General features: G+C 43.6%; 1 protein-coding gene across 1 annotated transcript in view; it reads right to left on the reverse strand.

Moving 5' to 3' along the window:
* Positions 1-14,643, reverse strand: part of TBCK (TBC1 domain containing kinase) — a 554,412-nt gene that overhangs the window by 377,494 nt on the left and 162,275 nt on the right. Inside the window, exons 17-18 of the mRNA XM_082256928.1 lie at positions 5,319-5,445; positions 776-826 (exon numbers count right to left, since the gene is read on the reverse strand). Coding sequence (XP_082113054.1) covers positions 776-826; positions 5,319-5,445 — 178 coding nt within the window. The remainder of the gene's footprint in view (positions 1-775; positions 827-5,318; positions 5,446-14,643) is intronic.

Consider the following 14,643-nt stretch of genomic DNA (forward strand, 5'->3'; position numbering starts at 1 on the left):
AAAAAATAAAAAACGCAGTGGTGATCAAATACCACCAAAAGCAAGCTATATTTGTGGGGAAAAAAATACATCAATTTTATTTGGGTACAGGGTTCCACAACCCCGCAATTGTCAGTTAAATTATCGCAGTGCCGTATCGAAAAAAATGGCCTGGTTATGAAGGGGGGTAAATCTCTCGGAGGTGGTTAAAGATTCTACAAAGGTCTGCATAGTACAATTTTCCAGCAATCTGCAAAATTGTTTGGACTACTCTCTACCATTTTGATCAAACATCAGTGATTTTGTTTGACTTAAAATACTGCAGTGCTGTTCATGTTTTTTAAATATTTGTGGAATATTCAATACATCTTTATTAAAATCTCTCCCTGGCTGGCACTGAAATCCAGAGCACAACCAATAAAGATGATGTAAACATTATTAAATCTGTAAAGCCATTACAGGGGGTTTAAATGTAGACTTTTTCCTTATCTTTTATACTAACAAACCTTGGGCCATTAACATGTCATAAAACATGTGACTTCAACCATCACATGACATTCATAGCAGTTGGATTTTGTTTGAACAGATACATTGGTGATGGAGGTGTGTTTTTCTAAGATGGGCTAGAGATGCATAACGTGTGGAAAACCCTGCTTGGGTGGGCAGACAGCAATGTTGATTGAGTGCACAAATTACAGGTAATAGACAACTATTGGTGCTATATAAACACAATTTACCATAGCTATTATCTGAGCAATAATCATTACTTTTTCATTTAAAATAAGTAGACCCTTACCTTCATTGTTAAAGTTCAAGTAGAGGAATGGTGCACATAAAGAATCCAGGCCTGATAATACAAAAAGCACTACATTAAAGAGTATTTTCTCTATAGGCTTGCTTTATCTGGAAATCAAAACCCCAAGTCAGCCAACACTAAAGGAAATGCAGGGTAAAGCCCAACTTCAGACATCTTTTTATAGGATTTTGAAAAAAGCAGGAAAGTGTTAGACCTGTCAAGCCTGTGTCATTAGTAAGATTTCCCTTCACTTTCTATCCCAGTGACCTCATGACAGGAAGTTAAGGGAAATCTACCTAGTGAAAAGAAGAAGAAAGAGATGTTTCAGCCCTTTTGGCACAGAACTTAAAAAAAATATATATTGTGTCTCTGTTTAGAAGACTTCCCTTTCTATAAGGCTCCATGTACACGGGACGTTGTTAAAAGTCCCTTTGAATGCTGGAATTTTTAGGACATTTGAAACGTCCGTTCGGTCGCGTTTGTACCCGCGTTTAGCGGGCGTTTAGCGGTGTTTGCGGGCGTTTGCGTTTAGAACCGTTCCTAGAGGTCAAAAAAATTATTCCTCTTTAAAATGGAAAAACGCGAACGCTAAACGCGGGTCATCGCGTTCAGACGCGTTCGGACGCGTTTGTGCGTTTGAAACGCCGGGAAACACACGTTCGAACGCAAATAATTGCGTTCTAAAAAAAGTCCCTGAATGCAACTGCCTGCAAATGACTGTAAACGACCCTGTGTACATGGACAGATAAGATAAAATGTAGATGGGTTCAGGGGCTTCTGAAAAAAACACCCAACTGCTCCTAAACGGCCATTTCCAGCGTCCCGTGTACATGGACCCTTAGGTGTGATTGGAAGGGAGCAGAAATCCCACAACCTCAGTCCTCTCAAAAAAACAAAAAATACGTTAACGTGGACCTGATTTCAAAAAGGAATTAAACTTTGCATTGTTAATAGTGAACATCTTTTTTGTGCAAAGATTCAACAGTTTAGGTGGACTTTGGGAAAATGTGAGAATACACACTAATGAAAGATGAAGTACAGTATTTAAAGTGTTACTAAACCCAGGACCCTGCATTCATTATATCTGGTCTCACACAGTAAACAGAACATGGAAATGCTATAGTTTTAGCAAAAATAAACTGCTAAATTCCTTTTTTCATCAGCCGTTAGAGCAGTCTTAGTGAACAAATGGGGATGTAGCGCTCGACAGAAATATATAAAATAAATACAAACATGTGAACCATATAAACCATATAGGATGATTCGTGCAATAAAGTCTCTGGTGTCCAAAGCAACTTTCCGGGTCTGAGGTCTGAGGAGCGCAGCGTGGAGCGGTGTCTCCCATCCCCAGCAAACGATTTTATTGAAGGCTTTTATCTGCTTTTTGTCTAGTAAGTGCAATTTGTCTTAAATAAATGCTTGATTGATAAGAGATACTGCACCATGAGACTATTTTTTCATCCCTGCATATGGCTTGGCTTTCTGATTATGGCACTGACTCTGGCTGTGATGACCTCTACTTATGGGAGCAAGATGCATTAGAGTTCCTTACTGGAGTACACAGCGCATTTGACCCCCTATAATCAAGGGGTCCATTAAATCTGGTAAGCGGCTCATATAGTTATTCCACTGGGTGATCGTGTGAAGGTGAAGGCTTTGCTAAGGAAACCACCCTATCAAGTCTGTCTCTCCCATATTGGCTGTCAATTATCTAATTGCTTTGGACACCAGAGACTTTATTGCACGAATCATCCTATATGGTTTATATGGTTCACATGTTTGTATTTATTTTATATATTTCTGTCGAGCGCTACATCCCCATTCACTATTCACTATTTATCACGATTCCACGTTTGTGTAGCAGCTGACAGCGTGGGAGAAATCCCACTTTATATTCAAATTTATATATACATTTATTTATATTAATTAATTTTTTCACACCATTTGCACAGTCTTTTTACCCCTTTTCTCACGTTAGAGCAGTCTTATGACTTCTTTTAGTGTCTGGTTAAAGCTTGTAGGAGGAGTTTTCATTTTGCTCCGACTGTCCTATAAGGCTGCAGGACCCCTGACCCTCTATCTAGACAGTGCTGATTAGCCCTGTGCTGATCAAATGCACTCTCCCAAGAAAAAAGAAAAAGCTCTCTAGCAATACACACCAACCTGAGCATGTGCAGCCTCACTCCTAATGCTCGGTTCTATCAGGAGATGGTTTGGGGACAGTAAAAGAAGACAGGATCAAACAATTTTTTTTTACACAAGGCAGAGGATTAACCCCTTGGGTTCCACAGTGAGTATAGCAAGCATGATTTACTGCATATACAGACTGATTTTACTGTTGTAGGTTTAGTAACACTTTAACTTTTAGGCCTTTTTCCCACTTGTGCGACCTAAAAGTCACACGATGTTGACTGGACTTGAAGCAATGAACCTCAGAACGCATCAAAGTCGGACCCAAGAAGTGCAGGGACTACTTTGAAGTCGCACAGATATGAACAGTATTAATTGGAAACATGGAGTACGACTTGTCATGCGACTTTGCAGTCCCAAGTCACAGGACAAGTTGCAAAAGTGTGAAAGGGGGACTTAGAAAGGTTTCCTTTGTAACTTTTGAGTATGTCATTTTGTTGCCTGTGTCACTGCTAGAGAGATTCACCCCTCTGTTTTAGTGACTACTGTCAAGACAACCAAGACAAAAAGTGATGGGAAATCAAAAATGTTAATTTGGCAACAGGGAAAGAGGTAAAGGCAAATCCTTCAATGCAGACAAATGTTCCTGTGACAATTCAGCTCATTTATACTTGCTTTAAATGTGGCATTGGACACACTTTTTAAAAGCACTCTGAATGTCAATCAAAGCACCTGTCACTGAATAAAATGGTTACCGTATAGTCCTGTTCACACATTGTATTTGCTTTGCATAAAAAAATATACCCCATGTCGCTTTCTTGGTGCTTTAAAGTGTCTCTAAAGCCTCCATAGAAGTCTATGATTATGCTTGCTTACAGCAGTGTTAGCTTCTCTTTGTTTTGGAGGTGTTGCAGGTAAGAGATATCCCAGAATGCACTGATAAACCAACAAGCCAACAAGAAGGACAGCATTCAGCAGTCACTTCCAGTTGATATATAAATATTCCGAAAGTGTCTAATGCAGATGTCACATCTGTGGTGCAGCGTAAAGCGGGGTCCGGAAGGTGAGCGGGGTCCGGACTGGAGCGGAGAAACTAGCAGACAGCACAAGTAGTGTGCAAAATGGGAATGCTATAGCAGAAGGTGAGGGGGTAACGGAGAGAGAGAGGACTGAGCGGCAGAGGATCAGCAGAGCTGGGGTAATGGAGCAGAAGAAACTAGAACATGTCACACGTAGTGTAAAGCATGGGAGCAATATAGCGGGAGGGGAGTGGGGACTGGAGAGAGAGGAGGATCAGAAAACCAGAGGATCACCAGAGCTGGGGTTACTACTGAGCGGGGATTCAACAGAGCTGGGAGTTACTACTGAGCGGGGGATCAGCAGAGATGAGGGTACTACTCAGTGGGGCATATGCAGAGCTGGGGGTACAACTGAGAAGGGGATCTGCTGAACAGGTGTACTAATAGGCTGGGATCAGCTGAGTGGGAGTACTACTCAGCTGGGGTTCTACTAGGCCTCCATAAAACAAATAGAAAATCAACACGCACAGAGCATTTGCCAAGCTTTATTAAAGCATCTTCGAAGCATCACAGAAGCATCAAAAACATATCAAAAAAAGCATTTAAAGCTGTAGGCACTTTAATGTGTGTTAAGTCAAAGCAAGTGCAAAAAGGAAGTCATTCTGTTCATTTTAAATAGATCTTCTTCTCTCTTCCTTTTAGGTCAGATATCTTGCAATCTTCTCTTTGCTTTACATACATTTGTTACTACAAGGGTACTGGGTAAAATCAGCTTGTGTGATGCTTCAGAGAATGTCACCCCCCTATGTGAATTATAGAATCCGTTCTGTATTTTTAACATAAGCATGTCTATTAAATTATAATGTGTAGTTGTTCAGGCATCACAATGTAAAGCATTTTGTCATTTCTCTATAAGCAGCTGGTCTGCATAGATCACGATGGTCTCATGACTTGTGCTAATCCCTCAGTCTTGTTCAATACTCTTGTGGGAATTTACTTTTTCCCATAACCAAAGTAGTCTAAAGACTATGCATGTGGGTTTGCTATTGTTAAGGATTCACACTGTACAATTTATAAATCAGGAAATGTTAGGAAGATTTGTGGCAATATAAGAAAACAGTATCAAACAGATTTCTGCTCCCAAACCACATAAAAGTAATAGCAGTGAAACGCATGATGCCAATATACTAGGTTTAGATGTAAGAAACACACAATACCAATAACAGGAAAATTATAGTATTAGTGCAACTTACCCCATCAGTATACTGGATAGAAGGCACACAATACAAGTAACAGCAATATAATGATCAGAGTAAATCATCCCACCAGGATATGGAGTCTGAATGTAAGGCACACAATACTATAATAGCAATATGAAGAGTAGAGTAACTCACCTTGCCAGTATACTAGGTTTGGATGTGACACCACCCAAGCTTTTAGCACTCTCCGAAACTTTGCATGCCCTTCTGGTGAGGATAGCAGCTCATCATACTGATGACATCGTGGGATATCAACTTCAATCTAAAAAACAATAATAGCAATACAACTCAGCTAGCCAATACTGCACTGTGCTAAATGTATGGGCATCTAAAACAGGATGCCTATATGACACAGGGTCATAAATTATTCTGAGGTTGTTACTGAGTAATACTGTTGCCTACAGGAGAATTTGGCACTAGCAAACAAAAGAGCTGTTATTCAACAAGGTGTAATCCCTCCAACTCCCATCATACTTCATTCTCGTGCAAAAGCAGTAGTAGGTGTGAGCATAAGGCAGAGGGGTGGGACCAGCGTCCCCTAATGAACTCAAGGATATTGAAGTAAAAAACATCCTGCTTTCTTAATTGTTCAATAAATAACATGGGGTAAGTAGTAATTCTGAGACAACCTAGACATTAAAAGCAGTCCAATTGAAAGGTGGGCATTACAGCAAAAAAAGAGCTATAAAGCTCACAAGACAGTAGGGTAAAACCGAGGACTACTCAGGCATAGCTGATGCCTGAACATCCACATGGTAAAACTTAGAAAACATCTAAACAGAAGAACAGGTGGTGGCCTTGCAAATTTGGGAACATATACCCAGGGCCGGCGCCACCTGTAAGGCGACCCAGGCAGTCGCCTAGGGCGCCACTCAGCAGGGGGGCGCCAGCATCCTACTTGTTGCGCTGTCTGTCCGCAATGACTACTGTATGCCGGCCGTGCGGTGCGGCGCCCCTCTAGCTGCTGTGCTGCTAACAACTGTACCATCGGCTCGGCCTCGGCGGGCGGCGGCGCCCTCGGCTCAATAATCATGTCTCTCTCTCTCTGTGTCACATACAGACTTGTGTGTGTGACAGGCAGCGCGTGACGTAGGTCTCCTGGATGGCTCCAGCCTTCAGCGTCTGAAGGCTTTGCATCAGTGGAGGTTCCCCCTGCCCTGCCGATGACGTCGGGCGGGCGGGGGGAGAAGACCGGGCGGGCGGGAAGAGGAGACCGGGCGGGCGGGAAGAGGAGACCGGGTGGGCGGGAAGAGGAGACTGGGCGGGCGGGAAGAGGAGACCGGGCGGGCGGGGGGAGGAGACCGGGTGGGCGGGAAGAGGAGACCGGGCGGGCGGGGGGAGGAGACCGGGCAGGCTCATCGCATCCAGGAGCGGGAAGGAACACATTTTGAATCAGAGCAGATAGTGCAAGAAGGACCAGTCCCCGGCCAGACCCCCAGATCCAGGAAGAAGGAAGAAGATCCAGGAGAAGAGGACCTGTCCGACCTGGTGCTGCCGTGCTGGTGCCATTTTGAACACACACATAAAAACGTGAGTGAAAATGGGCATTTTAAATGGGTATATTCAGTGAGGGAGGGGTAACATTACATTTATCCTTGGGATGGAGTATAATTGTTTTATTGTGGCTGTTTTAAAAAAATCTTCTCTACTTCTCTTGTCTTGTGCTCGGCTCCCTATTTGTATTCTGCCTAAGGTCCGGGTCACACTTGTGCGATGTGGGAAGGCTGCGAATATATAGCGTGTTCCCACATCGCAAACGCACCCCTGGCAGTTCACACTGCCATATGCGATACGCTGGGGGTGTCAATGAAATGTTAACGACACCCCCAGTTTGATCGCATATCGCAGTGCGATCTTTAGTGCCGGTTCACATTATTGCGGCTGCGGCAATCGCATGTAATGTCGGAGCGCACTGCTCCTTCATTACATGCGATCGGCTGTGCGGTGCGAGTTCAGCCATACACTTTGTATGGCTAAATTCGCACCGCACCAAAGACGCACAGGACTCTTTTTTTCAGCCGCATCAGGTTCGGATCGCACAGTGGTTCACACTTGTGCGATCCGATCCTGTGCGAACTGTCAGATCGCACTGCGATATGCGATCAAACTGGGGTGTCGTTAACATTTCATTGACACCCCCTGCGTATTTTGCGAAGCGGGAACAGGCTGCAAATTCACAGTCTTCCCGCATCGCATAAGTGTGACCCGGACCTTACAGTTCCCACAGGATCGGATCGCACAAGTGTGAACCACTGTGCGATCCGATCCTGATGCAGCTGAAAAAAAGGGTCATGTGTGTCTTTGCTGCGGGTGCAGTGCGAATTTAGCCATACAAAGTGTATGGCTGAATTCGCACCGCACACCCGATCGCATGTAATGAAGGAGCAGTGTGCTCCGACATTACATGCGATCGCCGCAGCCGCAATAATGTGAACCGGCACTTAGGGCCGGTTCACATTTGTGCGATCACAGAGATCGCATGTAATTCGGAGCGCACTGCTCCTTAACCGCTTCCATACAGAGCAGTTAGACCCCCTTCCTGCCCAGACCAATTTTCAGCTTTCAGCACTCTCACACTTTGAATGACAATTGCTCAGTCATGCTACACTGTAACCAAACAAAATTTTTATCATTTTTTTCACACAAATAGAGCTTTCTTTTGGTGGTATTTGATCACAACTGGGGGTTTTTTTTTTTCGTGATATAAGCAAAAAAAGAGCAAAAATTTTGCAAAAAAACCACTTTTTTTTAGTTTCTATTATAAAATTTTGCAAAAAATTAATTTTTCTTCATACATTTGGGCCAAAATTTATACTGCTACATATCTCTGGTAAAATTAACCCAAATTAGTGTATATTATTTAGTCTGTGTGAAAGTTATTGAGTCTAGAAGCTATGGTACCAATTACTGAAAATTGATCACACCAGATGTACTGATGGCCTATCTCCTTTCTTGAGGCCCTGAAATGTCAGGACAGTACAAATACCCCCCAAATGACCCCTTTTTGTAAAGTAGACAGTCCAAGGTATTTAGTAAGAGGCATGGTGAGTTTTTTGAAGTTATAATTTTTTCCCACAATTCTTGGGAAAATGAAGAAAACATTTTTTTTTCTTTTTTTTTCCCAAAACGTTGTCAATTTATAAGCTATTTCTAACACATAGCATGTACACAGCAAAAATGACACCCCAAAATTCATTCTGCTACTCCTTCTGAGTATGGTGATACCACATGTGTGAGACTTTTACACAGCCTGGCCACAAAAAGAGACTCCACGTCCAAGTAGCACCATAAGGCGTTTTAGGAGCATAAATACACATAAAACTTTCTTACTACCTATCACACTTTTCAAGGCCCTAGAGCAACAATACAATGGAAAAGTCCACAAAATTACATTTTGGAAAGCAAACACTCCAACGTATATTCTATGAGGCATTATGGGTCCTTTGAACATGTCATTTTTTTCCACAAGTTTTTGGAAAATGTGGGAAAAAAATAAAAACTTTTTTTTTTACACAAAGTTGTCAATTTATAGGATATTCCTAACACATAGCATGTACATCGCAAAAATGACACCCCAAAATACATTCTGCCACTCCTCCTGAGTATGGCAATACCACATGTGTGAGACTTTTTCACAGCCTAGCCATATAGAGGGGCCTAAACATCCAAGGAGCATCATCATGCATCCTAGCCACTTGCCTAGGCCTATTTTTGACATTTGGTGTTTACAAGCTAAAATCAGTTGTTTTTGCTAGAAAACTACTTAGAACCCCAAAACATTATATATTTTTTTTAGCAGAGACCCTAGAGAATAAAATGGAGATTATTGCAATATTTTTTATCACACCGTATTTGCGCAGCGGTCTTCCAAACGCAATTTTTTGGGAAAAAAATCACTTTTTTTAATTAAAAAATAAGAAACCAGTAAAGTTAGCCCAATTGTTTTCCATAATGTGAAAGATAATGTTACGCCGAGTAAATAGATACCCAACATGTCATGCTTCAAAATTGCGCACGCTCACAGAATGGTGACAAATTTTGGTACTTAAAAATCCCCATAGGCGACATTTTAAAAATTTCTACAGGTTGCTATCTTACAGAGCAGGTCTATGGCTCAAATTATTGCTCTTGCTCTAACGATCGCGACGATACCTCACATGTGTAGTTTGAACACTGTTTACATATGTGGGCGGGGTTTCCGTATGCGTTCGCTTCTGCGCGCGAGCTCGCGGGGACACGGCGCTTTAATTTTTTTTTTTTTTTTTTTTACTATTTATTTTATTTATTATTTTTTATTTTTACACTGTTTTTTTTAAAAAAAAAAAATTGATCATTTTTATTTCTATTGCAAGAAATGTAAACATTACTTGTAATAGAAAAAGGCACGACAGGACCTCTTTTTTCTGAGATCTGGGGTCAAAAAGTCCTCAGATCTCACAAGTACACTAAAAGATAGAAAAAATTAAAAAAAAAAAAATTAAAAAAAAATTAAATAAAATGAAAAAAAAAAAAAGGGACCTTTAAACTGGTTGCTAGGCAACGACGTTTGCCGTAGCTCCGGTCCTCCAAGACCATAGAGTCGAGTGAGGGCAAGCTTGCCCTCACTCGACATCCTGTCTGTGAGGATCTGGGACCGGATCGTTTTCCCCGCTGCCGGCGGGTCCGGTAAGCGGGGAAAAGGACCAGAATGCAGCGGGAGGGGGGGGGCACCTCTTCCGCCACCCCGGAAGGGTGATCCCGCGGCGAATCTGCCGCTGGGACCACCCTTATCGGAAAGCCAACCGTCCACCGTTTAAAAAAATCCCAGGGTTATGGCAGCTATCTGCTGCCATAACACCGGTATTTAGGTTTAAACGGACGACGTATGTTAACCTTTTTGGACTTAGACATGGTGGCTGTATGAAGGGTGACAGGTACTCGGGTACTTTGCTGGGCAGGTGACAGGTACTCTGGTACTGATGAGCAAGTGGCAGGTACTCGAGTACTCCGATAGGCAGGTGACAGGTACTCGGGTACTCTTATGGGCAGGTGACAGGCAGGTGATAGGTACTGATGAGTAGTACTGATACTGATAGGTGATACTGATACTGTACTGATGATGGGTACGGATGATCAGTACTGATACTAATAGGTGATAGGTACTGATGGGTACTGATGAGTACTGATGAGTAGTGATGGGTAATGATGAGCAGGTGGCAAGTACTCGGGTACTTCAGGTGTCAGGTACTCTGATGAGCAGGTGGAAGGTACTCGGGTACTCTGTTGGGTAGGTGACAGGTACTCGGGTACTCCGATGACGGGTACTCAAAGTACCCGAGTACCTGTCATCAGAGTACCCGAGTACCTGTCATCAGAGTACCCGAGTACCTGTCATCAGAGTACCCGAGTACCTGTCATCAGAGTACCCGAGTACCCGTCATCAGAGTACCCGAGTACCTGTCATCAGAGTACCCGAGTACCTGTCACCAGCCCATCAGAGTACCTGTCACCAGAGTACCCGAGTACCTGTCATCAGAGTACCCAAGTACCCATCATCAGAGTACCCGAGTACCTGTCATCAGAGTACCCGAGTACCTGTCACCAGCCCATCAGAGTACCTGTCATCAGAGTACCCGAGTACCTGTCATCAGAGTACCCGAGTACCCATCATCAGAGTACCCGAGTACCTGTCACCAGCCCATCAGAGTACCTGTCATCAGCCCATCAGAGTACCCGAGTACCTGTCATCTGAGTACCTGATGGGCTGGTGACAGGTACTCGGGTACTTTGATGGGCTAGTGACAGGTGCTCTTTATTGGGGGGGGGGCAATCAGTGTGGTTGGGGTGCACTATGATTGGTAACTAGCTGTTACCACAATCTCCTCCTCACACAGGATCAGTGTGTGAGGAGGAGAACACGGTGACAGCTAGTTACCTTGTTCTCTGATGACATTTGTGACCGGCTGTGATTGGACACAGCCGGTCACGTGGTAAAGAGCCAATTTCATTGGCTCTTTACCTAGATCGGGGATGGGCTCTGTCCGAGGGAGGCGCGCATTAAGGAAGGAACGAGCGGCTCGCGCTGGAGCCGCTCATGTGATCGGCTGTGATTGACACAGCCGATCACGTGGTAAACAGCCAATTTCATTGGCTGTTTACCTTGATCGGGGTTGGGCTCAGTCCGAGGGACGAGCCTCACCCCCGATCGCCGCGCTGCGCGCCCCCGGGGGCGCGCAGTAGCGGGGAGATCCGGGCGCCGTCATATGACGTCGGCCCGGATCGAGAAAGGATTTGTGCCGACGTCATTTTACATGACGCGGTACGGAAGGGGTTAATTACATGCAATCTCTGTGCGGTGCAAAATCAGCCATGCAGTTTGCACTGCGAGATGCGATCTGATCTGGGGGTGTCATTAACTTTTAATTGACACCCCCAGCGTATCGCATATGGCAGTGTGAACTGCCAGGGGTGCGGATGCGATGCGGGATCACACTGTATATTCGCAGAATTCCCGCATCGAACAAATGTGAACCCGGACTACAGGCGCTCACAGCTGCAGGGGAGCGACCGTCGTAGGTCTACGCCGGTTTGCGCTTGAGGGCCAGCCTGTCACAGACGCGCAGTAAATATGTGGTGGGCAGTCCGGAACCGGTTAATAAGGCAGTGTGAAAGTTAAGGATAAGGTGAATTGAAGGCCCTGTTTACATCTACTTGGTGTCGTTTTTCCATGTTGCATCGATCTGCATGTTTTACACACATTTTTAGGTGCGCTGCCATTAAACTCTATTAGAATGACCCTTTCATTAAAGTGCGTCATTGCCCTGCATGCTGCATGTTTGATGCACTTTCATAAAACATGTGTTCTAATACAGTTTATTTTTCTCTTAACAACTATATGTTGTATTGCACTTTCAGAATGTTTTGTATTAAAATTTGCACTTTATTTTACATAATGGCTTTTTGTGCTTTTGGGGGGGGGGGGGGGGGGCGGCAATTTTTATTTTGCCTAGGGCGCCAAAAAATCCTTGCACCGGCCCTGCATATACCCAAGAAGCACTTACTGATCTATTTACTGGTGTGCTCCTTGGCAGGAGAAGGTAAATCATCATCTACAAACCTATAGGCTTGAATAAGGAGCTGCTTGAGCCACCCAGAAATGGTGGAACAAGAGACAGGTTCTACCGTATGGAGACCTTCAGAAAAGAAAGTCAGTTTGTTTGAAAGAAAATGTAGACAATATAGATTTGAACAGGTTGCACCACACCCAAACAATGGAGGGAGATCCTCTTATGATGTACCAGAGCTAGACAGAGATAAAAATACAATTTGCTGCTTAAGATGAAATGCAGAAACCCCCATAGGGAGAATAAAGGTTATAACTCTGAAGGTAACATTGTCTCTGCGTAAAACAAGAAAGGGTTCTCTATAAGAGAGATCCACTAACTCACTTTGCAGATGTGAGGGTAATAAGGGAGGAAACCTCATGAGTGAGTGTGGACACAAGAATATCTCTGAGAGGTTTAAAGAGCAGTTTTTGAAGAGCCAGCAGCACCAGGTTCAGATCCAATGGAGTTCCTGTGAGCAAAATTTTGTACAGTGGCTCTGCCAAGCTCACAGAGTATGCGCCAGGAGTCTAATGAGGTACCACATCTGTCTGGGCAAGATCGGTGCGATGAGTATCACTGAAATGCACTCCATTCTCAATTCCTCAATAAGAAAAGGAGCTTCAGAGGAGGAAAGGTGTTGATCAGGTTACATCCACTGCCATTACTAGAGGATCTCTGGGCCTGGAGACAAACTTGCTCAGTTTGTTGAATCTGGAAGCCAGAAGGTCCAGGTCTGGTGTTCCCCATCTGTGACAGAGATTTGAAACACGTTTGGGAAAGAGACCATTCTCCTAAATCCAGACATTGTCATATGAGGAAGTTCACCTTCCATTATTCCACACCTGGAATGTGCATACAGAGCTTGAACATGAAGTTCTGCCCAATACAGAATCTGGTTGGTTTCTCTTTGAGCAGAAAGACTTTTGGCTCCTACCTGATGACTAATGTTTGCCACTGATTGTCAGATTGAATCTGGAGCACATGACGTTGAGAGGTCTAGCGAAGAAGCCTTAACCAAATAGTTTATAGCTCCAAGAACATTGGTCAGGAGATGAGTTTTCTGCAAAGGCCAAGTCCCCTGCACTGACAGGGTGTCCAGTACTCCTCCACAGCCTGTCAGGCTGGCATCCATCAAGAGAATCTTCCAGACCAAATCGAAAAAAGAATTTTCCCAACTCTAGGGCTGGGTTTGTGAGCCACCTGGCCAAAGTCAACATGGTCCTGTGTATCAAGATAATTTGTCAATCCAGGTAGAGACCGAGAGGCTGAGTCAGGTAATACACAACCAGGAAACATTGTCCCATTGGCACTAGCATAAAACAGAAATTACCTTTTGTGTACATAGAAAAAGTCTTAGACCTTTGAGATTAGCTCATGAAAAATGGGGGCAAAGACAAAAGTGTTGCATTTATAATTTTGTTCAGTGTATTATGACCAATGTATTATAGACAATGTATAGATTAATTATATTGTATTGTGAATGCAGCATGGACACTGGCATGTATGCCTACTTCTTTTCTTTTTTTCAGACTGAGTCCTGCAGACACTGGTTTTTAATTTTGTGGTTACACTGATAGTTATGTGAAGTATGCTATATGCACAGGGTTTATTGTTGACATGTAATTTTGGAGAAGTGGTATAGGTGTAGCTTTATCTTTTTACACTATATGTTTTAGGTAATTTATTACTACTTTTTATATATATACATCGTTTTTTGGGGAGTAGGGCATAGACCTTTTCCTTACATATTGTAGAGATTGAAATTCCAGCTTTTAACCCCTGGACACTATGTCCTTTACTTATTTATCTGAGATGCTTTTGGTCCAATTGCTTGCAAAACAGACTACCAGAGGTCCCCCCACTTTAAGAAACATGGGCATCCCCTCTTTGTGAGGAGGACTGTGTCACAGGTTTGGAAGATATGGGAGTCCTTGGTTTACAATGTAACTGGTATTGCTGTGCAAAATGTTTAGGAAGGGAAAATAGCTGGTCAGGAGTAGACCAGTCACCTTGCAATAAAGATTTACACCTTGCAACACACTTTAAAGGTGTAGAACAATGCTTGCAGCTCCTGCATTCTGATACATCAGTTGCTAAAGCAGGTTAACAGGTCAACTCTATGGTCAGTCGTAACAGTGGCACTGTTAGGCAGCAGCAAGGAGAACGGTCTCTGGGATCCTTGCTGAGGAGCGCTGTGGTGGTGATCACCTCACATGTAGGATAAGTATGCGTGCAGGACATACATGCAGCAAACAAACCCAGCAGCAAAATACTGGAGAGTGCCAACACAGGACCCAGTGAAACATGTCACATTCCAGACAGTCTTCACAATTCAGGTGGGCATACTTCCCAGAGTCTTGATTACCAACAAGTGT

This window comes from Pelophylax lessonae (genome assembly GCF_965119305.1).
Source record: "Pelophylax lessonae genome assembly, chromosome: 1".
Lineage (NCBI taxonomy): Eukaryota > Metazoa > Chordata > Amphibia > Anura > Ranidae > Pelophylax > Pelophylax lessonae.